Source organism: Staurois parvus, unplaced genomic scaffold (assembly GCF_062004578.1).
Source record: "Staurois parvus isolate SC_StPar_1 unplaced genomic scaffold, SC_StPar_1.0 ptg002079l, whole genome shotgun sequence".
Lineage (NCBI taxonomy): Eukaryota > Metazoa > Chordata > Amphibia > Anura > Ranidae > Staurois > Staurois parvus.
In genome coordinates this window covers 79637-105862 of record NW_028319875.1, presented here as the reverse complement: position 1 = coordinate 105862, position 26226 = coordinate 79637, and the positions used below count along the sequence as shown (strand labels likewise).

At 52.9% G+C, this 26226-nt stretch overlaps 1 protein-coding gene across 1 annotated transcript; it reads left to right on the top strand.

Moving 5' to 3' along the window:
- The first annotated feature begins 4951 nt into the window (after positions 1 to 4951).
- On the top strand, positions 4952 to 23101 carry LOC149432857 (uncharacterized). Its single transcript, XM_089664864.1, has 2 exons — positions 4952 to 5007; positions 19997 to 23101. The coding sequence occupies exon 2, from the start codon at positions 20007 to 20009 to the stop codon at positions 22332 to 22334; it is 2328 nt and encodes a 775-aa protein (XP_089520990.1). The 5' UTR covers positions 4952 to 5007; positions 19997 to 20006; the 3' UTR covers positions 22335 to 23101.
- Positions 23102 to 26226: the final 3125 nt, after the last annotated feature.

The following is a 26226-nucleotide window of genomic DNA, read 5'->3' as shown; positions in this document are numbered from 1 at the left end:
GGTCTGGTGACTCAGGAGGGAGGATGAAGGGTTTAGTAACCTGGTGGAGTAGGGGTCCTGTGACCCAAGAGAAGGGGGTCTGGTGACCCGGGAGGGAGGATGAAGGGTTTAGTAACCTGGTGGAGTAGGGGTCCTGTGACCAAAGAGAAGGGGGTCTGGTGACCCGGGAGGGAAGATGAAGGGTTTAGTAACCTGGTGGAGTAGGGGTTCTGTGACCAAAGAGAAGGGGGTCTGGTGACCCGGGAGGGAAGATGAAGGGTTTAGTAACCTGGTGGAGTAGGGGTCCTGTGACCCAAGAGAAGGGGGTCCTGTGACCCAGGAGGGAGGATGAAGGGTTTAGTAACCTGGTGGAGTAGGGGTCCTGTGACCAAAGAGAAGGGGGTCTGGTGACCCAGGAGGGAGGATGAAGGGTTTAGTAACCTGGTGGAGTAGGGGTCCTGTGACCCAAGAGAAGGGGGTCTGGTGACCCGGGAGGGAGGATGAAGGGTTTAGTAACCTGGTGGAGTAGGGGTCCTGTGACCAAAGAGAAGGGGGTCTGGTGACCCGGGAGGGAAGATGAAGGGTTTAGTAACCTGGTGGAGTAGGGGTCCTGTGACCCAAGAGAAGGGGGTCCTGTGACCCTGGAGGGAGGATGAAGGGTTTAGTAACCTGGTGGAGTAGGGGTCCTGTGACCAAAGAGAAGGGGGTCTGGTGACCCAGGAGGGAGGATGAAGGGTTTAGTATCCTGGTGGAGTAGGGGTCCTGTGACCCGGGAGGGAGGATGAAGGGTTTAGTAACCTGGTGGAGTAGGGGTCCTGTGACCAAAGAGAAGGGGGTCTGGTGACCCAGGAGGGAGGATGAAGGGTTTAGTAACCTGGTGGAGTAGGGGTCCTGTGACCCAAGAGAAGGGGGTCTGGTGACCCGGGAGGGAGGATGAAGGGTTTAGTAACCTGGTGGAGTAGGGGTCCTGTGACCAAAGAGAAGGGGGTCTGGTGACCCGGGAGGGAAGATGAAGGGTTTAGTAACCTGGTGGAGTAGGGGTCCTGTGACCCAAGAGAAGGGGGTCCTGTGACCCGGGAGGGAGGATGAAGGGTTTAGTAACCTGGTGGAGTAGGGGTCCTGTGACCAAAGAGAAGGGGGTCTGGTGACCCAGGAGGGAGGATGAAGGGTTTAGTAACCTGGTGGAGTAGGGGTCCTGTGACCCAAGAGAAGGGGGTCTGGTGACCCGGGAGGGAGGATGAAGGGTTTAGTAACCTGGTGGAGTAGGGGTCCTGTGACCAAAGAGAAGGGGGTCTGGTGACCCGGGAGGGAAGATGAAGGGTTTAGTAACCTGGTGGAGTAGGAGTCCTGTGACCCAAGAGAAGGGGGTCTGGTGACCCGGAAGGGAGGATGAAGGGTTTAGTAACTTGGTGGAGTAGGGGTCCTGTGACCCAAGAGAAGGGGGTCTGGTGACCCGGGAGGGAGGATGAAGGGTTTAGTAACCTGGTGGAGTAGGGGTCCTGTGACCCACGAGAAGAGGTCTGGTGACCCAGGAGGGAGGATGAAGGGATTAGTAACCTGGTGGAGTAGGGGTCCTGTGACCCACGAGAAGGGGTCTGGTGACCCAGGAGGGAGGATGAAGGGTTTAGTAACCTGGTGGAGTAGGGGTCCTGTGACCAAAGAGAAGGGGGTCTGGTGACCCGGGAGGGAAGATGAAGGGTTTAGTAACCTGGTGGAGTAGGGGTCCTGTGACCCACAAGAAGGGGGTCTGGTGACCCGGGAGGGAGGATGAAGGGTTTAGTAACCTGGTGGAGTAGGGGTCCTGTGACCCAAGAGAAGGGGGTCTGGTGACCCGGGAGGGAGGATGAAGGGTTTAGTAACTTGGTGGAGTAGGGGTCCTGTGACCCACAAGAAGGGGGTCTGGTGACCCGGGAGGGAGGATGAAGGGTTTAGTAACCTGGTGGAGTAGGGGTCCTGTGACCCAAGAGAAGGGGGTCTGGTGACCTGGGAGGGAGGATGAAGGGTTTAGTAACCTGGTGGAGTAGGGGTCCAGGGGGGGAGCATGGGGGTTGTTGACCCCAGAAGGAGGGGGATGGTGACTCCGGGGGTGGGGGGCAACGGAGACCCCAGGGGAGGGGGATGGTGACCCAGGGGGATGGGGTACAGTGACTCTGGGGGGGAAATGGTGACCCCGGGAGGGTGACCTCAGGGAAGGGGGATAAGGGATGGTGACCCCGGGGGAGAGGGATGGTGACCCTGGGGGGGGGAGGGAGGGATGATGACCCCAGGGGAGGAGATGGGGGATGGTGACCCCAGGGGAGGAGATGGGGGATGGTGACCCCAGGGGAGGGGGGGATTGTGACCTCGGGGGAGGATATGAGGAATGGTGACCCAGGGTGAGGTGGACAATGACTTGGGGGGGGATGGGGACCCTGGGGGAGGGGGATGGTGACTTTGAGGAGGGGGGATGGGGGGACAGTGACCCCAAGGGGGATGGTGACCCCAGGGGGGGATGGTGACTCTGGGGGGGATGGTGACCCTGGGCAGAAATGGTGACCTCAGGTGAGGAGGATAAGGGATGGTGACCCCAGGGGGGGATGGTGACTCTGGGGGGGATGGTGACCCCAGGGGAGGAGATGGGGGATGGTGACCCCAGGTGAGGAGGATAAGGGATGGTGACCCCAGGGGGGGATGGTGACCCCAGGGGAGGAGATGGGGGATGGTGACCCCAGGTGAGGAGGATAAGGGATGGTGACCCCAGGGGAGGGGGGGGGGATTGTGACCTCGGGGGAGGATATGAGGAATGGTGACCCAGGGTGAGGTGGACAATGACTTGGGGGGGGGATGGGGACCCTGGGGGAGGGGGATAGTGACTTTGAGGAGGGGGGATGGGGGGACAGTGACCCCAAGGGGGATGGTGACCCCAGGGGGGGATGGTGACTCTGGGGGGGATGGTGACCCTGGGCGGAAATGGTGACCCTAGGGGAGGGGGATTAGGGATGGTGACCCCAGGGGAGGAGATGGGGGTTAGTGACCCCAGGGGAGGGGAATGGTGACCCCAGTGGAGGGGGGGAGGATTGTGACACAGGGGGAGGGGAATGGTGACCCCGGGGGAGGGGTGGATGGTGACCCCGGGGGGAGGGCGATGGTGGATGTGACTCCAAGGGAGGGGGGATGGTGACCCCGGGGGAGGGGGATGGTGACTCCAGGGGGGTGGATGGAGGATGGTAACCCTGGGGGAGGGCGATGGTGGATGTGACCCCAGGGGAGGGATGATTGTGACCCCGAGGGAGGGCGATGTTGGATGTGACCCCAGGGGAGGGGGGATGGGGACCCCGTGGGAGGGGGATGGTGACCACAGGGGCTGGATGGTGATCCCGAGGGGTGGATGGTAACCCCAGGGGGGTGGAAGGTGACCCTGGGGGAGAGGGATGGTGACCATGGGGGGTATATGGTGATGCCGAGGGGTGGATGGGGATGGTGACCCCGGGGTAGGGCGATGGTGGATGTGACTCCAGGGGAGGGGGGATGGTGACCCCGGGGGAGGGGGATGGTGACCATGGGGGGTATATGGTGATGCCGGGGGGTGGATGAGGGATGGTGACCCCGGGGGGTGGATGGGGATGGTGACCCCGGGGTAGGGCGATGGTGGATGTGACTCCAGGGGAGGGGGGATGGTGACCCCGGGGGAGGGGGGATGGTGATTCCAGGGGGGTAGATGGGGGATGGTGACCCCGGGGGAGGGCGATGGTGGATGTGACCCCAGGGGAGGGGGGATTGTGACCCAGGGGGGTGGAGGGGGGATGGTGACCCCGAGGGAGGACGATGGGGGATGTGACCCCAGGGGAGGGGGGATGGTGACCACAGGGGGGTGGATGGGGGATTGTGACCCTGGGGGAGGGGGATGGTGACCCTGGGGGAGGGGGATGGTGACCCTGGGGAGGTGGATGGGGGATGGTGACCCCAGGTGGGTGAATGGGGAATGGTGACTCCAGGGAGGGGGGGTGGAGGGAGGATGGTGTCCCTGGGGGAGGGTGATGGTGACCCTGGGGAGGGGGATAGTGATGCCGGGGGGATGGTAACTCCGGGGAGGGGGGTGCAGGGGAATGGTGTCCCTGGGGGAGGTGGATGGTGATGCCGGGTGGATGATGGGGGATGGTGACCCCCGGGGGGGATGGTGACCCCGGTGAGGTGGATGCTGATGCCGGGTGGATGATGGGGGATGGTGACCCCCGGGGGGGATGGTGACCCCGGTGAGGTGGATGGTGATGCCGGGTGGATGATGGGGGATGGTGACCCCCGGGGGGGATGGTGACCCCGGTGAGGTGGATGGTGATGCCGGGTGGATGATGGGGGATTGTGACCCCGGGAGGTGGATGTTAAGGCCGGGGGGATGATGGGGGATGGTGACCCCGGGGGAGGGGGATGGTGACCCTGGGGAGGGGGATAGTGATGCCGGGGGGATGGTAACTCCGGGGAGGGGGGTGCAGGGGAATGGTGTCCCTGGGGGAGGTGGATGGTGATGCCGGGTGGATGATGGGGGATGGTGACCCCCGGGGGGGATGGTGACCCCGGTGAGGTGGATGCTGATGCCGGGTGGATGATGGGGGATGGTGGCCCCCGGGGGGGATGGTGACCCCGGTGAGGTGGATGGTGATGCCGGGTGGATGATGGGGGATGGTGACCCCCGGGGGGGATGGTGACCCCGGTGAGGTGAAGGTTTCGGTTACCGAGCTCCTAAGGCTGGGAGTTCGCCTTTTAGTTCGGGTTTCCATGGAGATGAAGGACGCTGTAGAGAGGCGGAGCCATGTAAATAAAGAGGAGGGGTCTATGGATGTAATGAAGAGGTTCGTTCCGCCTTTTAGCGATCAAGAAGGGAGTGGGAGGGATTCAAGGGCGGGGTTGTAAGGGAAAAGAGGGCGGGGCATAGGCGGTATTATGTAAATAAAATGGTTATGAATGGGCGGAGCTTGGAAATCCGGAAGTGGGTGGAGAAGAGGGACCGGAAGCTGAGCGGAACATCGATAGAAGGACCGGCGAGACCGGGGGGTGAGTGACGGGTCACGTACTGATGACTTCCGGTTTACCTACCTCCTCACCCCTAAAGGATATCTCGGGGGGAGGGGGTGGCAATGAGGAGCCCGACTGTACCCTGATCCGTATGTGGGGTGATCCGGGACACAGATGAAGGAGTTCGGTTCTGGGGGGCGGGGATAACGGGGGACATGTAGCCGCCCACCCGCCGGAATCCATACAGAGGTGACCCGGTGGGGGGGGGGGTCACCCGGGTCACCCGGAGACTGCATACCCGACCACTGTGTCTACATTCCTCAACGGCTGGACTGACAACTCACGGGGCCCCCGGGCAATAGGGGATCATGGGGCCCCCGGGCAATAGGGGATCATGGGGCCCCCGGGCAATAGGGGATCATGGGGCCCCTGTGTCCTTGCCCACACTCAAAAAAGCCTATGATAAAGGTACCAGGGACATCTCATGGGGCCCCCTACTGACCCCGGGCCCTCGGGCACTGCCTGAGTTTCCAAATGGTCAGTCCGCCCCTAATCCTCACTGTTACCCCCCCACTGCGTCTACACTCCTCATTACCCCACCACTGCGTCTACACTCCTCAACATTACCCCACCACTGCGTCTACACTCCTCAACATTACCCCACCACTGCGTCTACACTCCTCAACATTACCCCACCACTGCGTCTACACTCCTCATTACACCACCACTGCGTCTACACTCCTCATTACCCCACCACTGCGTCTACACTCCTCATTACCCCCCCACTGCGTCTACACTCCTCAACATTACCCCACCACTGCGTCTACACTCCTCCAACATTACCCCACCACTGCGTCTACACTCCTCCAACATTACCCCACCACTGCGTCTACACTCCTCAACATTACCCCACCACTGCGTCTACACTCCTCCAACATTACCCCACCACTGCGTCTACACTCCTCCAACATTACCCCACCACTGCGTCTACACTCCTCCAACATTACCCCACCACTGCGTCTACACTCCTCCAACATTACCCCACCACTGCGTCTACACTCCTCCAACATTACCCCACCACTGCGTCTACACTCCTCAATGTTACCCCACCACTGCGTCTACACTCCTCAACATTACCCCACCACTGCGTCTACACTCCTCAACATTACCCCACCACTGCGTCTACACTCCTCATTACCCCCCCACTGCGTCTACACTCCTCAACATTACCCCACCACTGCGTCTACACTCCTCACCATTACCCCACCACTGCGTCTACACTCCTCACCATTACCCCACCACTGCGTCTACACTCCTCACCATTACCCCACCACTGCGTCTACACTCCTCAACATTACCCCACCACTGCGTCTATGCTCCTCAACGTTACCCCACCACTGCGTCTACACTCCTCAACGTCACCCCACCACTGCGTCTACACTCCTCAACATTACCCCACCACTGCGTCTACACTCCTCACCATTACCCCACCACTGCGTCTACACTCCTCATTACCCCACCACTGCGTCTACACTCCTCATTACACCACCACTGCGTCTACACTCCTCATTACCCCACCACTGCGTCTACACTCCTCAACATTACCCCACCACTGCGTCTACACTCCTCAACATTACCCCACCACTGCGTCTACACTCCTCAACATTACCCCACCACTGCGTCTACACTCCTCAACATTACCCCACCACTGCGTCTACACTCCTCAACATTACCCCACCACTGCGTCTACACTCCTCATTACACCACCACTGCGTCTACACTCCTCATTACCCCACCACTGCGTCTACACTCCTCATTACCCCCCCACTGCGTCTACACTCCTCAACATTACCCCACCACTGCGTCTACACTCCTCCAACATTACCCCACCACTGCGTCTACACTCCTCCAACATTACCCCACCACTGCGTCTACACTCCTCAACATTACCCCACCACTGCGTCTACACTCCTCCAACATTACCCCACCACTGCGTCTACACTCCTCCAACATTACCCCACCACTGCGTCTACACTCCTCCAACATTACCCCACCACTGCGTCTACACTCCTCCAACATTACCCCACCACTGCGTCTACACTCCTCCAACATTACCCCACCACTGCGTCTACACTCCTCAATGTTACCCCACCACTGCGTCTACACTCCTCAACATTACCCCACCACTGCGTCTACACTCCTCAACATTACCCCACCACTGCGTCTACACTCCTCATTACCCCCCCACTGCGTCTACACTCCTCAACATTACCCCACCACTGCGTCTACACTCCTCACCATTACCCCACCACTGCGTCTACACTCCTCACCATTACCCCACCACTGCGTCTACACTCCTCACCATTACCCCACCACTGCGTCTACACTCCTCAACATTACCCCACCACTGCGTCTATGCTCCTCAACGTTACCCCACCACTGCGTCTACACTCCTCAACATTACCCCACCACTGCGTCTACACTCCTCACCATTACCCCACCACTGCGTCTACACTCCTCATTACCCCACCACTGCGTCTACACTCCTCATTACACCACCACTGCGTCTACACTCCTCATTACCCCACCACTGCGTCTACACTCCTCAACATTACCCCACCACTGCGTCTACACTCCTCAACATTACCCCACCACTGCGTCTACACTCCTCAACATTACCCCACCACTGCGTCTACACTCCTCCAACATTACCCCACCACTGCGTCTACACTCCTCAATGTTACCCCACCACTGCGTCTACACTCCTCAACATTACCCCACCACTGCGTCTACACTCCTCAACATTACCCCACCACTGCGTCTACACTCCTCACCATTACCCCACCACTGCGTCTACACTCCTCATTACCCCCCCACTGCGTCTACACTCCTCACCATTACCCCACCACTGCGTCTACACTCCTCAACATTACCCCACCACTGCGTCTATGCTCCTCAACGTTACCCCACCACTGCGTCTACACTCCTCAACATTACCCCACCACTGCGTCTACACTCCTCACCATTACCCCACCACTGCGTCTACACTCCTCATTACCCCCCCACTGCGTCTACACTCCTCATTACCCCACCACTGCGTCTACACTCCTCAACATTACCCCACCACTGCGTCTACACTCCTCAACATTACCCCACCACTGCGTCTACACTCCTCATTACACCACCACTGCGTCTACACTCCTCATTACCCCACCACTGCGTCTACACTCCTCATTACCCCCCCACTGCGTCTACACTCCTCAACATTACCCCACCACTGCGTCTACACTCCTCCAACATTACCCCACCACTGCGTCTACACTCCTCCAACATTACCCCACCACTGCGTCTACACTCCTCCAACATTACCCCACCACTGCGTCTACACTCCTCAATGTTACCCCACCACTGCGTCTACACTCCTCAACATTACCCCACCACTGCGTCTACACTCCTCAACATTACCCCACCACTGCGTCTACACTCCTCAACATTACCCCACCACTGCGTCTACACTCCTCCAACATTACCCCACCACTGCGTCTACACTCCTCAATGTTACCCCACCACTGCGTCTACACTCCTCAACATTACCCCACCACTGCGTCTACACTCCTCAACATTACCCCACCACTGCGTCTACACTCCTCACCATTACCCCACCACTGCGTCTACACTCCTCATTACCCCCCCACTGCGTCTACACTCCTCACCATTACCCCACCACTGCGTCTACACTCCTCAACATTACCCCACCACTGCGTCTATGCTCCTCAACGTTACCCCACCACTGCGTCTACACTCCTCAACATTACCCCACCACTGCGTCTACACTCCTCACCATTACCCCACCACTGCGTCTACACTCCTCATTACCCCCCCACTGCGTCTACACTCCTCACCATTACCCCACCACTGCGTCTACACTCCTCAACATTACCCCACCACTGCGTCTACACTCCTCAACATTACCCCACCACTGCGTCTACACTCCTCATTACCCCACCACTGCGTCTACACTCCTCATTACCCCCCCCACTGCGTCTACACTCCTCATTACCCCCCCACTGCGTCTACACTCCTCAACATTACCCCACCACTGCGTCTACACTCCTCCAACATTCCCCCACCACTGCGTCTACACTCCTCATTACCCCACCACTGCGTCTACACTCCTCATTACCCCACCACTGCGTCTACACTCCTCAACATTACCCCACCACTGCGTCTACACTCCTCATTACCCCACCACTGCGTCTACACTCCTCAACGTTACCCCACCACTGCGTCTACACTCCTCATTACCCCCCCACTGCGTCTACACTCCTCAACGTTACCCCACCACTGCGTCTACACTCCTCAACGTTACCCCACCACTGCGTCTACACTCCTCATTACCCCACCACTGCGTCTACACTCCTCAACATTACCCCACCACTGCGTCTACACTCCTCAACATTACCCCACCACTGCGTCTACACTCCTCAACATTACCCCACCACTGCGTCTACACTCCTCAACATTCTTCCCCCACTGCGTCTACACTCCTCATTACCCCCCCACTGCGTCTACACTCCTCAACATTACCCCACCACTGCGTCTACACTCCTCAACATTACCCCACCACTGCGTCTACACTCCTCATTACCCCCCCACTGCGTCTACACTCCTCAACATTACCCCACCACTGCGTCTACACTCCTCAACATTACCCCACCACTGCGTCTATGCTCCTCAACGTTACCCCACCACTGCGTCTACACTCCTCAACATTACCCCACCACTGCGTCTACACTCCTCAACATTACCCCACCACTGCGTCTACACTCCTCAACATTACCCCACCACTGCGTCTACACTCCTCATTACCCCACCACTGCGTCTACACTCCTCATTACCCCACCACTGCGTCTACACTCCTCATTACCCCACCACTGCGTCTACACTCCTCAACATTACCCCACCACTGCGTCTACACTCCTCCAACATTCCCCCACCACTGCGTCTACACTCCTCCACCATTACCCCACCACTGCGTCTACACTCCTCACCATTACCCCACCACTGCGTCTACACTCCTCAACATTACCCCACCACTGCGTCTACACTCCTCAACATTACCCCACCACTGCGTCTACACTCCTCATTACCCCACCACTGCGTCTACACTCCTCATTACCCCACCACTGCGTCTACACTCCTCATTACCCCCCCCACTGCGTCTACACTCCTCATTACACCACCACTGCGTCTACACTCCTCAACGTTACCCCACCACTGCGTCTACACTCCTCAACGTTACCCCACCACTGCGTCTACACTCCTCAACGTTACCCCACCACTGCGTCTACACTCCTCAACGTTACCCCACCACTGCGTCTACACTCCTCATTACCCCACCACTGCGTCTACACTCCTCAACATTACCCCACCACTGCATCTACACTCCTCAACATTACCCCACCACTGCGTCTACACTCCTCATTACCCCACCACTGCGTCTACACTCCTCATTACCCCACCACTGCGTCTACACTCAACATTCCCCCACCACTGCGTCTACACTCCTCAACATTCCCCCACCACTGCGTCTACACTCCTCAACATTACCCCACCACTGCGTCTACACTCCTCAACATTACCCCACCACTGCGTCTACACTCCTCAACGTTACCCCACCACTGCGTCTACACTCCTCAACGTTACCCCACCACTGCGTCTACACTCCTCATTACCCCACCACTGCGTCTACACTCCTCATTACCCCACCACTGCGTCTACACTCCTCATTACCCCACCACTGCGTCTACACTCCTCATTACCCCACCACTGCGTCTACACTCCTCATTACCCCACCACTGCATCTACACTCCTCAACATTCCCCCACCACTGCGTCTACACTCCTCAACATTCCCCCACCACTGCGTCTACACTCCTCAACATTACCCCACCACTGCGTCTACACTCCTCAACATTACCCCACCACTGCGTCTACACTCCTCAACATTACCCCACCACTGCGTCTACACTCCTCAACGTTACCCCACCACTGCGTCTACACTCCTCAACGTTACCCCACCACTGCGTCTACACTCCTCATTACCCCCCCACTGCGTCTACACTCCTCGTTACCCCACCACTGCGTCTACACTCCTCAACATTACCCCACCACTGCGTCTACACTCCTCAACGTTACCCCACCACTGCGTCTACACTCCTCCACATTACCCCACCACTGCGTCTACACTCCTCCACATTACCCCACCACTGCGTCTACACTCCTCAACATTACCCCACCACTGCGTCTACACTCCTCAACATTACCCCACCACTGCGTCTACACTCCTCAACATTACCCCACCACTGCGTCTACACTCCTCAACGTTACCCCACCACTGCGTCTACACTCCTCAACGTTACCCCACCACTGCGTCTACACTCCTCAACGTTACCCCACCACTGCGTCTACACTCCTCAACGTTACCCCACCACTGCGTCTACACTCCTCAACGTTACCCCACCACTGCGTCTACACTCCTCAACGTTACCCCACCACTGCGTCTACACTCCTCATTACCCCACCACTGCGTCTACACTCCTCAACGTTACCCCACCACTGCGTCTACACTCCTCATTACCCCCCCACTGCGTCTACACTCCTCATTACCCCCCCACTGCGTCTACACTCCTCATTACCCCACCACTGCGTCTACACTCCTCATTACCCCACCACTGCGTCTACACTCCTCATTACCCCACCACTGCGTCTACACTCCTCATTACCCCACCACTGCGTCTACACTCCTCAACGTTACCCCACCACTGCGTCTACACTCCTCATTACCCCCCCACTGCGTCTACACTCCTCAACGTTACCCCACCACTGCGTCTACACTCCTCAACGTTACCCCACCACTGCGTCTACACTCCTCATTACACCACCACTGCGTCTACACTCCTCAATGTTACACCACCACTGCGTCTACACTCCTCATTACACCACCACTGCGTCTACACTCCTCAATGTTACCCCACCACTGCGTCTACACTCCTCATTACACCACCACTGCGTCTACACTCCTCAACGTTACCCCACCACTGCGTCTACACTCCTCACCATTACCCCACCACTGCGTCTACACTCCTCAACATTACCCCACCACTGCGTCTACACTCCTCATTACACCACCACTGCGTCTACACTCCTCAACATTACCCCACCACTGCGTCTACACTCCTCAATGTTACCCCACCACTGCGTCTACACTCCTCAACATTACCCCACCACTGCGTCTACACTCCTCATTACCCCACCACTGCGTCTACACTCCTCATTACACCACCACTGCGTCTACACTCCTCAACGTTACCCCACCACTGCGTCTACACTCCTCACCGTTACCCCACCACTGCGTCTACACTCCTCAACATTACCCCACCACTGCGTCTACACTCCTCAACATTACCCCACCACTGCGTCTACACTCCTCAACGTTACCCCACCACTGCGTCTACACTCCTCAACGTTACCCCACCACTGCGTCTACACTCCTCAACGTTACCCCACCACTGCGTCTACACTCCTCAACGTTACCCCACCACTGCGTCTACACTCCTCATTACCCCACCACTGCGTCTACACTCCTCAACGTTACCCCACCACTGCGTCTACACTCCTCATTACCCCACCACTGCGTCTACACTCCTCATTACCCCACCACTGCGTCTACACTCCTCATTACCCCACCACTGCGTCTACACTCCTCAACGTTACCCCACCACTGCGTCTACACTCCTCAACATTACCCCACCACTGCGTCTACTCTCCTCAACGTTACCCCACCACTGCGTCTACACTCCTCATTACACCACCACTGCGTCTACACTCCTCAATGTTACCCCACCACTGCGTCTACACTCCTCATTACACCACCACTGCGTCTACACTCCTCAATGTTACCCCACCACTGCGTCTACACTCCTCATTACCCCACCACTGCGTCTACACTCCTCAACATTACCCCACCACTGCGTCTACACTCCTCAACGTTACCCCACCACTGCGTCTACACTCCTCATTACCCCACCACTGCGTCTACACTCCTCATTACCCCACCACTGCGTCTACACTCCTCATTACCCCACCACTGCGTCTACACTCCTCAACATTACCCCCACCACTGCGTCTACACTCCTCAACGTTACCCCACCACTGCGTCTACACTCCTCAACGTTACCCCACCACTGCGTCTACACTCCTCAACGTTACCCCACCACTGCGTCTACACTCCTCATTCCCCCACCACTGCGTCTACACTCCTCATTACCCCCCCACTGCGTCTACACTCCTCAACATTACCCCACCACTGCGTCTACACTCCTCAACATTACCCCACCACTGCGTCTACACTCCTCATTCCCCCACCACTGCGTCTACACTCCTCATTACCCCCCCACTGCGTCTACACTCCTCCAACATTACCCCACCACTGCGTCTACACTCCTCCACCATTACCCACCACTGCGTCTACACTCCTCACCATTACCCACCACTGCGTCTACACTCCTCAACATTACCCCACCACTGCGTCTACACTCCTCACCATTACCCACCACTGCGTCTACACTCCTCATTACCCCACCACTGCGTCTACACTCCTCATTACCCCCCCACTGCGTCTACACTCCTCAACATTACCCCCCCACTGCGTCTACACTCCTCCAACATTACCCCACCACTGCGTCTACACTCCTCCACCATTACCCACCACTGCGTCTACACTCCTCAACGTTACCCCACCACTGCGTCTACACTCCTCAACGTTACCCCACCACTGCGTCTACACTCCTCAACGTTACCCCACCACTGCGTCTACACTCCTCAACGTTACCCCACCACTGCGTCTACACTCCTCAACGTTACCCCACCACTGCGTCTACACTCCTCAACGTTACCCCACCACTGCGTCTACACTCCTCAACGTTACCCCACCACTGCGTCTACACTCCTCAACGTTACCCCACCACTGCGTCTACACTCCTCAACGTTACCCCACCACTGCGTCTACACTCCTCAACGTTACCCCACCACTGCGTCTACACTCCTCATTACCCCACCACTGCGTCTACACTCCTCATTACCCCACCACTGCGTCTACACTCCTCATTACCCCACCACTGCGTCTACACTCCTCATTACCCCACCACTGCGTCTACACTCCTCAACATTCCCCCACCACTGCGTCTACACTCCTCAACATTCCCCCACCACTGCGTCTACACTCCTCAACATTCCCCCACCACTGCGTCTACACTCCTCAACATTCCCCCACCACTGCGTCTACACTCCTCAACATTACCCCACCACTGCGTCTACACTCCTCAACATTACCCACCACTGCGTCTACACTCCTCAACATTACCCACCACTGCGTCTACACTCCTCAACATTCCCCCACCACTGCGTCTACACTCCTCAACATTCCCCCACCACTGCGTCTACACTCCTCAACATTACCCCACCACTGCGTCTACACTCCTCAACATTACCCCACCACTGCGTCTACACTCCTCATTACCCCACCACTGCGTCTACACTCCTCATTACCCCACCACTGCTTCTACACTCCTCATTACCCCACCACTGCGTCTACACTCCTCAACATTACCCACCACTGCGTCTACACTCCTCATTACCCCACCACTGCGTCTACACTCCTCAACATTCCCCCACCACTGCGTCTACACTCCTCCAACATTACCCCACCACTGCGTCTACACTCCTCCAACATTACCCCACCACTGCGTCTACACTCCTCATTACCCCACCACTGCGTCTACACTCCTCATTACCCCACCACTGCGTCTACACTCCTCAACGTTACCCCACCACTGCGTCTACACTCCTCAACGTTACCCCACCACTGCGTCTACACTCCTCAACGTTACCCCACCACTGCGTCTACACTCCTCAACGTTACCCCACCACTGCGTCTACACTCCTCAACGTTACCCCACCACTGCGTCTACACTCCTCAACGTTACCCCACCACTGCGTCTACACTCCTCATTACCCCACCACTGCGTCTACACTCCTCATTACCCCACCACTGCGTCTACACTCCTCCTCATTACCCCACCACTGCGTCTACACTCCTCATTACCCCACCACTGCGTCTACACTCCTCATTACCCCACCACTGCGTCTACACTCCTCAACGTTACCCCACCACTGCGTCTACACTCCTCACCGTTACCCCACCACTGCGTCTACACTCCTCACCGTTACCCCACCACTGCGTCTACACTCCTCAACGTTACCCCACCACTGCGTCTACACTCCTCAACGTTACCCCACCACTGCGTCTACACTCCTCAACGTTACCCCACCACTGCGTCTACACTCCTCCAACATTACCCCACCACTGCGTCTACACTCCTCAACGTTACCCCATTATTATTGGTGTGTTGTGGGAATTGTTCCGGTATTGTCCCCATAGTAGGAAGGACCCCTTGTGGGCGTTTTGTATAACTGCCCCTCAGTCTCAGACACCAACATCTCTGACCGTCCTCTTCATGAAAATCTTTTAGTTGAAGATGTTGGGTTTCCTCACGTGGTCTGTCCATCTGAATCCCTGACAACTCTCGGTGAGATTCTGATCAGTGCTTCCATGAGACCACTTCATGACTGTCTTTGGTCTTCCATTCCTTGGTGGACTCCTTAGTGTTCCTGATCATCATAGCGTGGAAAGATCTATTTCTGGTTCATCCTTCCGATGTCCTCACCTTCCCATCATACACACTGTGATACGAAGCAGAATTTATAGCTGACTGAACTGCAAGCTGCCCAGAACCTAAAGCAGCAAATGATCCCCAAACCATAACATTGCCACCACCATGCTTCCCAGTTGGTATGATGTTCTCCTGGAATGGCTGTCTTTGGTCTTCCATTCCTTGGTGGACTCCTTAGTGTTCCTGATCATCATAGCGTGGAAAGATCTATTTCCGGTTCATCCTTTCCATGTCCTCACCTTCCCATCATACACACTGTGATACGAAGCAGAATTTATAGCTGAACTACAAGCTGCCCAGAACCTAAAGCAGCAAATGAACCCCCTAACCATAACATTGCCACCACCATGCTTCCCAGTTGGTATGATGTTCTCCTGGAATGGCTGTCTTTGGTTCTGCCAACATCTTCACCATTACTAGGACCACAGAAGCTCTATTCTGTTGATAAGTTCTCAGGAGGCGAATCTGGTCCATATACTTTTCCCAAACCGTCTTCTAAGATACAACAGCCACCCGAGAGATGTTTGGCTCCACCTTCAACAGGAATCCTTCTCCTCCGCAGCTTTTGTGTATTCGAATGTCCAGGACATTATACAATCTTTATTATATATATATTTTTATGTATATGGGGGTCATTGGTTACCACCAGCCACCCCTGAAACTCGGGTGAAATTGGGTACCTAGCAGGGGTGGAATGACCATTAGAGCACTTAGGCACTGCCCAAGGGCCCAGGGTCAGTAGGGGGCCACATGAAATGCCCCTGGTACTTTTTAAAGGCTTTTTTGGGTGTGCTTTGAGTGTGGTCAAGGACAGGGGCCCCATGCTCCCCTATTGCCCGGGGGCCCCATGAGTTGTCAGTCCTCCTCTGGTACCTAGTATCTTGGTGGGTTTCTCCTTCCTGGCTGAGGGCTTCCTTCCTATTTTAGTGCCGGATCTTGCCTTCCTACGTCCTCTGCGGGGGTCCTAATCCTTTGTAGATCTACCCCTGTGGGGGCCACTATTTGGTGATTGTCCCCAGTTGTTGCAGTTGGGCTTCTCAGTCCTGACAGTTGAGGTTCAGACATTTGCTGACCCAACTGGATATAAAGAATGTTGGCACAGAGTCTAAAGAAAGCCAAGACACAACCACGGCTTTGCTGATATGAGATGGTTCAGCTTAAAAACGGGTGACTTCTCAGACCTCCCAAGAGGACCAGTCATTGTTGTCTGATAAGCTGGAGCATCTGTAACTATAATAATCTATTGTTCGGAGTTCCAGGAGAAGCTGTAACCCCAAGAATCCAATTGTTAGGAGATTCAGGAGCATTCCGAAAGTATTCAGACCCCCTTCGCTAGTTTCAATGTTGTAATGTTGTAGCCTGATACTACAGTTGTTTAAATCCATTTATTTTTCTCATGAATCTACACTCCGTACCCCACAATGACAATATCTGTGAATTTCTTAAAAAGAAAAACCATTGGCACAAGTATTCAGACCCTTTACTCCGTATTCAAAATTTTGCTGAAGCTCCTTTGGCACAATTCCAGCCTCGAGTCTATTTGGGGATGACGCCACAGACTTTGCTCCTCTGGATTGGGGGGGCTGAAGTCAGGGCTCTGGCTGGGCCACTCTAGGACATTCACCAAGTTGTCCCTCAGCCATTCTTGTGTTGTCTTGGCTGTGTGCTTGGTCATGTTGGAAGGTGAGCCTTCGGCCCATTCTGAGGTCCTGAGCACCAAGGAACAGGTTTTCATTGAGGATATCTTTTGTATTTTGCTTCATTCAACTTTCTCTCAACCCTCACCAGTCTCCCAGTCCCACCCCCACAGCTTGATGCTGCCACCACCATGCTTCACTGTTGGGATTGTATCAGGCAGATGATGGGCAGTGCCTGGTTTCCTCCAGATATAATGTTTAAAATTGAGGCCAACCTTGGTTTCATCAGACCAGAGAATCTTCTCCCTTCTCCCTCACAGTCTTGAGAGTCTTTCAGGTGCTTTTTTTTGCAAACTCCAAGTGGGCTTTCATGTGTTTTGCCCTGAGGAGAGGCTTCTGTCTAGCCACTCTACCATAAAGCCCAGATGGGTGGAGGGCTGCAGTGATGGTTGTCCTTCTGGAACTTTGTCCCATCTCCACACAGGATCTCTGTAGCTCAGTCAGAGTGACCATCGGGTTCTTGGACACCTCTCTTACTGAGGCCCTTCTTCCCCCGATTGCTCAGTTTGGCCGGGGGACCAGCTCCTGGAAGAGTCCTGGTTGTGCCAAACTTCTTCCACTTGAGTATTATGGAGGCCACTGTGCTCTTGGGAACCTTCAGTGCAGCAGGTTTTTATTTATTTATTTATTTTGTAGTTTTATTTATTTAGTTAGACTCCCTCCAGAGTTGGTTGTGGCCAGCTCAGTGGATTGCTGTAGGAAAGTCCTGGATCCTTTCTTGGATACACAGAATATAACTGGATATAACATTTATAGGGAACGTTGATCCAGGAAATATCCGATTGCCTCTCGGGGGATCAGGAAGGAATTTTTTTTCCTTGCAGAAGCAAATTGGATCGTGCTTTGCTGGGTTTTTGCCTTCTGGTGGATCAGCTGTGGGTGTCGGATTATAACTTTTTTTTTTTTTTTTCATGGTTGAACTGGATGGACTTTTGTCTTTTTTTTCAGCCAGACTAACTATGTAACAATGTGGTCTTCCCCAGCTTTGTGCTTTGCCTGTAGAGCTCAGAGACAGCATTATTGCAGTTTCTTTGACCTCATTACTTTTGCTCTGATACAGTATGCATTGTCAGCTGTGGGGCCTTTTATAGAGAAGTGTGTGCCTTTCCAAATCCTGTCCAATAAAGGGAATTGACCACAGGTGGCTTCCAATCAAGGTGTAGAAACATCTCAGCAAGAATCAAGAGAAACGGGAGGCACCTGAGCTAAACTTCAATTGTTGTTGCAAAAGGCTTGTATAGTTATTAATGAGAAAAAAACTGTATTATTAGGCTACATAGTTAGTCTGGCTGAAAAGAGACAAAAGTCCATCCAGTTCAACCATTAAAAAAAAAAAGTTTTAATCCTACACCCACAGCTGATCCAGAGGAAGGCAAAAACCCAGCAAAGCACGATCCAATCTGCTCCTGCAGGGGAAACAATTCCTTCCTGATCCCCCGAGAGGCAATCGGATATTCCGTGGATCAACGTTCCCTATAAACGTTATATCCAGTTATATTCTGTGTATCCAAGAAAGAATCCAGGACTTTCCTACAGCAATCCACTGAGCTGGCCACACCCAACTCTGGAGGGAGTCTAAATAAATAAATAAAAACCTGCTGCACTGAAGGTTCCCAAGAGCACAGTGGCCTCCATAATACTCAAGTGGAAGAAGTGTGGCACAATCAGGACTCTTTCAAGAGCTGGTCGCCCGGCCAAACTGAGCAATCGGGGGAAGAAGGGCCTCAGTAAGAGAGGTGTCCAAGAACCCGATGGTCACTCTGACTGAGCTCCAGAGATCCTGTGTGGAGATGGGACAAAGTTCCAGAAGGACAACCATCACTGCAGCCCTCCACCCATCTGGGCTTTATGGTAGAGTGGCTAGACAGAAGCCTCTCCTCAGTGCAAAACACATGAAAGCCCACTTGGATTTTGCAAAAACAAAAAGCACCTGAAAGACTCTCAAGACTGTGAGGGAGAAGATTCTTTGGTCTGCTGAAACCAAGGTTGGCCTCAATTTTAAACATTATGTCTGGAGGAAACCAGGCACTGCCCATCATCTGCCTAATACAATCCCAACAGTGAAGCATGGTGGTGGCAGCATCACGCTGTGGGGGTGGGACTGGGAGACTGGTCAGGGTTGAGAGAAAGCTGAATGAAGCAAAATACAAAGATATCCTCAATGAAAACCCGTTCCTTGGTGCTTAGGACCTCAGAGTGGGCCAAAGGCTCATGTGAGTGCCACCTACGAGTGCCTTCACAAAAAATGGCGAGACTTATTGGTGACGTGAATCAGTAGCTCCGCTCTTAGTACATGAGCACCATGTGGACTCGGGGCTGTATTTTAATTTTGTTTAGAAGAAATGGAACCACTTCGAGGATTGGGTTAGCCGTGTTGAGTAGGGAGCTGTTTGTGGTGTGTCCTAAAAACCCTTCTGTGATGGTGATTGAAGAGCTGAGATAATTGTTCCCGTCTCATTACAAGGCTCCTACTGGCTTTATTCTGTGGTCTGTTTTAGGGAAAGTAACATTCTGACTGTTCGCTTTTGCTTTATTTCAGGTACGCCAGGATGCCGAACTGCATCATCATGGGATGTCCACACAAGACTGGGAGCAACCAGAAATTCCCAGGAATTGTCCTTCACTCTTTTCCCAGCTCCATAGAGCGCATCAAGAAGTGGATTCTGCAGACGGGGCAGGTTTTCCAGGATCCCGATACTTTAGCCAATAAAATCTATGAAGGGAAGAAGACGGACACCTTCCGCATGTGCTCGGCCCACTTTACGAAGGACAGTTACATTTTTACTGCTCAGAAAAGATTTTTGAAGCATAATGCTTTGCCGGCGATTTTTCCGCAAGCCACAGAAGGGAAACCTTTGATCGATGAACAGAAAATAGTTGGGAAACGGAAAAAGAAATCGGAGCGGGTGGAAGCGAAGAACATCAGTTTCTTCATTTGTAATCGATGTCTGATGTCAGAGAACATCTATGAAGGGAAAGTATTGGTGGACGCCGGAACTCAGACAGACCCCAACCTTCTGAATCAGTCCCAGAAATCCCAGCAGGCACCCGTCCTTCCTATGACGCAGGCTGTACTAATGTTATCCGTTCCTTTACAGTCCTACTGCACGCCGCAGATAACGCCCATCATCAAGCAGCCGACGCATGCATTGGGAAGCCTTTCAGCTGTTGGCTACAACACTCAGGACCTTCTGAAGAACATCAACTTTCACAATAGTCTTCCTGCCACAAGCAGTCAAAGTTTTCCACATCCTCTGATGGAAACAGGCGGCCTGCCGTTATCTGTGTCCTCCACCTATAATAAAGACTACAACCCCGTAGAAGAACTCCATCCTGAATCTGAAGTTAGCATGACCCAAGAAAGCAACACACTAGAAAGGATTGTTAGAGGCAGGAAGCTGTTAGTGTTTGAAGACTGTTTAGACTCTCTCGTGTACATGGTGAGGTGTCGCCATGCTTCTGGCTGCTCCAGATTGGTGAAAAGGTTTAACAAGGAGTATAGAGACTCAGCCGTCATCATCCGAGGGCAATGTGAGGATGGACATTTCTTTAAAATTTGGGAAAGTCAACCGAGGGTGAGAAGGTTCTTTGCTGGAAACGTCCTCATGGCAGCCTCCTTGTTTTGCAGCGGCCTCAAGTATCAAGAAGCCCATGACTTCTTTAACAATTTGGGTTTGAGACACATTTCAGAAAAAAAATACCTTTACTACCAAAAATCCTACTGCTATCCTGCAATCCATGTAGCTTGGGAGGAAGAACATAAAAAAGTCAACCAAGAATTTCAAGGCAGTCCGGTATCCTTGGCTGGTGACAGGCATTATAGCCGCTCAGGACGTAACGCTGAGCATTGCATCTACACTCTTTCTGACACCATCACAGATACAATTGTAGACTTTGAAATTATTGGAAGTACTCCATGTCAATCCTTGGTGGATTCGGAGAAACGCAGCTTTGAAATGTGCTTGTCCCGAGCTTTCGCAGAAGGACTGGACGTGGCTTGTTTTTCCTCTGACCGGTGTAAGAGTGTTGTGGAATCCATGAAGGAAAATTATCCCCACGTTGTTCATCAGTTCAATGTGTGGCAGTACGCCAAGAGCATATTGAAGAAGCTAAAGGCTGCAAGCCGGTCCCGCTTCTGTGCAGACATCAGGCCCTGGATCAGAACAATCTTTGACCATTTTTTGTGGTCAGTCCAGACATCAGTAAACAACAAGGATCTACTGAGAGAAAAATGGCTCTCGGTGATCCATCATATCGGTAACCAGCACTCCTGGGAAGAGGGACGTCTCTATAAACAATGTGAACATGAAGATCTCTCCCACAAAACTTTGAGAGAAACCCTATGGCTGAAACCTGGAAGCCCATCATTTCAGAAGGTACAAGAAATAGTGACTGACCCCCAGCTCATGGAAGATCTGAGACATCTGACCTGGAACTGCCAGTCTAGGATATCCACCATGTTTCACAGTAATGTTCTTAAATTCAGGACCAAAGGGCCTCATTCTGGACTTGATGAATTAGAAGCCAGATTGAGACTCGCAGCCCTCAACCACAACCAGAATGTTGGACGCAGGAACACAGATAGGAGAGTTCTCAGCAGAAAGATCACATGGGATGATACAGCCAGGAGAAAATGCATGGCGACCAAAAGGAAAAATAGACAACTTGTCTATACAGTATATGAACCCATGAGCTCTGACTATCTGTGGACAGTTATGGAGGGTGTTCTGGGAATTTGTGAGGGCACAACAACTACCTCCTATATATCTAAAGACCCTTCTATACCACCTAGTGTTTCGGTGACTGAAAGACCAACCAAGGCCATTGACAAAACCATTTCTAGATTAGGTTTCAAAAAAAGAAAGTATGAGAATTAATGTGAACCTATCATGTCCTCATAAATCTTGTAACTTATTCTATAGTATGAGAAAAAAACATTAATGGGTAAATGCAGGTACCTTTTTTGTTCTACCTGTGGAGCTCGCAAAGTTCAGGAGCACAATGAGACTTGGACTCAATTTCATAGCTCTGCCTTGGTTATCCCAACCAAATCTAGTAAGATGGATATAGAGGCTACTGGGGCATTTGTTTTTGAAGTCTTAGAACAACAGACTGATAGACATCAGTGGGATGTCCACTTTGGGATGGGGAAGATTTCATGGTGCACAGTAAACAAGAAGGTGGATATGAAGGACACTTGGAGGAGGCCTGTGATGCCTGATCCTTATAGTGAAGTTATGGGAATATGACAGGTTCCCTTTAAGGTTGTAAACAAGCTAGTGCTCTGTACATAGTATTGAGTAGTGTATGTAAACCAGAGACACCAGAATATGTATCTACACATTTCTTACAAGAAGGGTTAGAACCTTTTTTGGGGTTTTTATTATGTGTATCCCATGTTGAGAATTCCCTATTTCTGTCATGACACAGATGTCCCAAACAGGAACTGAGAGGAAATCTCCTCATTAGAGATATAAACAGTTCAAATCCTTGTCTTCTGCTTGCAGACTTCAAAGCCAAACAACTGTGAAGCTCCACTTTAATTTAGGTTCTCTTTTGTTTGCATTTCTGTTGATTTCTAGTAAGTTCATAATTCTGGTGAAATATGGTTTTATTATAATAAATTGTGGTTTTATTTTAGAAACCAAGCCTTTTTATGTCCTCTGAGGGTCAGGTGAGCAGCTCAGGGGCCAGCGTTAGATGGAAAGTAGTGGAAATGTTGGAAGAAGCAATTTCCGGGGAGTTGCCTGTTTGCATCAAATCCTGAGGTACCCATTCCCGAGATACAAAATCCTGAGGTCTCCATTCCCAGGATACAAAATCCTGAGGTCTCCATTCCCAGGATACAAAATCCTGAGGTCTCTATTCCTGATATAAAATCCTGAGGTCTCCATTCCCATGATACGAAAGCCCAGGGTCTCCATTCCCATGATACGAAAGCCCAGGGTCTCCATTCCCATGATACGAAAGCCCAGGGTCTCCATTCCCATGATACGAAATCCCGAGGTCTCCATTCCCAGGATGCGAAATCCCGAGGTCTCCATTCCCAGGATGCGAAATCCCGGGGTCTCCATTCCCAGGATGCGAAATCCCGGGGTCTCCATTCCCAGGATGCGAAATCCCGGGGTCTCCATTCCCGAGATGCGAAATCCCGGGGTCTCCATTCCCGAGATGCGAAATCCCGGGGTCTCCATTCCCGAGATGCGAAATCCCGGGGTCTCCATTCCCGAGATGCGAAAGCCCGGGGTCTCCATTCCCGAGATGCGAAAGCCCGGGGTCTCCACTCCCCGGGATACGAAATCCCGGGGTCTCCATTCCCGAGATACGAAATCCCAAGGTCTCCATTCCCGGGATACGAAAGCCCGGGGTCTCCACTCCCCGGGATACGAAAGCCCGGGGTCTCCACTCCCGGGACAGAAAATCCCGGGGTCTCCACTCCCAGGATACAACTATTAGAACAGTGTGGGGAATTGTTAGAACCTGTTGTGTACAGGCAGAAGGTGAATGGTGATCCTCGCCGCATGGTGTAACCCTTCTCCATTCTTCACAAATGGACATATAAAGGTGTTGAAAGCTTTTTGTTGAAAACATGGGCTTGGTTCTATAGATGTGTTCTATCGGCTGCCTTTTTTTTATGACTCCAATCTCATAGAATATTGGTCTGCTGTAAGTCATAGGAGAAGGTCGATGGCCTGGTACATGTTTCGGTTGGGTTCTGCACTACTTTTTATTTTTACATAAAGTATCTTTTGTCCAGGTATGTCCTGACCTTCCATTCCCATGGGATGCACCAATCAGCTTCTATCTTAAGCTTCTGTTAAGCTTTAAAAATGAAAGTTAGAAGCTGATTGGTTCCTGAGCATAGCTGCTCCAATAAATTCCCCTTGTGTTTGTTTAGAGTTTATGGTGTCCAATACAGAGTACCATCTTGAGGTGCTTGTTACCACACAGAGATGGGTAAGACAGGCCGGGTACACTGATGTCCCCATTGGGAGGTGGTGGGATTGGGTCTGGCACTCATAAAGGAGGACATAATCTTGCTCCCCATTGGTCTTGTGGAGATATCGATCCAATACAAAGTGCCCTCTTGAGGTGTATGTTACCATATGGAGATGGGTGCGAAGAGCCAGGTATGTACTGCTGTCCCCATTGGGAGGAGGTGAGATTGGGTCTGGCACTCATGAAGGAGGACATGATCTTTGTCAGTCTTGGGAGGATATTGATCCAATACAAAGTGCCATCTTGAGGTGTATGTTACCATATGGAGATGGGTGCGAAGGGCCAGGTATTTACTGCTGTCCCCATTGGGAGGAGGTGAGGTTGGGTCTGGCACTCATGAAGGAGGACATGATCTTTGTCAGTCTTGGAAAGATATTGATCCAATACAAAGTGCCATCTTGAGACGCTTGTTTCCACATGGAGAAAGGTCAGAAGGGCTGAGTAAATACTGCTGTCCCCATCAGGAGGAGGTAGGATTGGGTCTGACATTCATAAAGGAGGACATGATCTTCATCAGTCTTGGGGAGATATTGATCCAATACAAAGTGCCATCTTCAGATGCTTGTTTCCACAAGGAGATGGGTCAGAAGGGCCACTTATGTACTGCTGTCCCCACCAGGAGGAGGTGGGATTGGGTCTGACACTCATGATGGAGGACATGATCTTTGTCCATCGGTCTTGGGGAAGTGTTGATCAAATACACAGTGTCGTCTCGAGGTGTTTGTTTCCACATGGAGAAAGGTCAGAAGAGCTTAGAACATACTGCTGTCCGCATCAGGAGAAGGTGGGATTGGGTCTGACATTTATGATGGAGGACATGATCTTCATCAATCATTTAGGGGGGATATTGATCCAATACAAAGTGCCACCTTGAGATGCTTGTTTCCATATGGAAATGGGTCAGAAGGGCTGAGTACATATTGCTGTCCCCATCAGGAGGAGGTGGGATTGGGTCTGACATTCATGATGGAGGACGTGATCTTTGTCCCCATCGGTCTTGTGGAGATATTGATCCAATACAAAGTGCCATCTTGAGGTGTATGTTACCATATGGAGATGGGTGCGAAGGGTCAGGTATGTACTGCTGTCCCCATTGGGAGGAGGTGAGATTGGGTCTGGCACTCATGAAGGAGGACATGATCTTTGTCAGTCTTGGGAAGATATTGATCCAATACAAAGTGCCATCTCGAAATGCTTGTTGCCACATGGAAATGTGACAGAAGGGCCGGTTATGTACTGCTGTCCCCACCAGGAGGAGGTGGGATTGGGTCTGACACTCATGATGGAGGACATGATCTTTGTCCATTGGTCTTGGGGAGGTGTTGATCAAATACACAGTGCCATCTTGAGGTGCTTGTTAACACATGGAGATGGGTCAGAAGGGCCGGGTACATATTGCTGTCCCCACCAGGAGGAGGTGGGATTGGGTCTGACACTCATGATGGAGGACATGATCTTTGTCCATTGGTCTTGGGGAGGTGTTGATCAAATACACAGTGACATCTTGAGGTGCTTGTTAACACATGGAGATGGGTCAGAAGGGCCGGTTATACACTGCTGTCCCCACCAGGAGGAGGTGGGATTGGGTCTGACACTCATGAAGGACATGATCTTTGTCTGTCAGTCTTGGGGAGATGTTGTGCTGTTGTCAGCCAGTTTTGTCTCCTCTAGTCTGTAAATTTTGGTGACACAATCTTCATACCGAGTTTAGTTGTACTTGTAGCACAGAACTCTCATTTCATAATAGAGATGAAAATCCTTCATTATTGT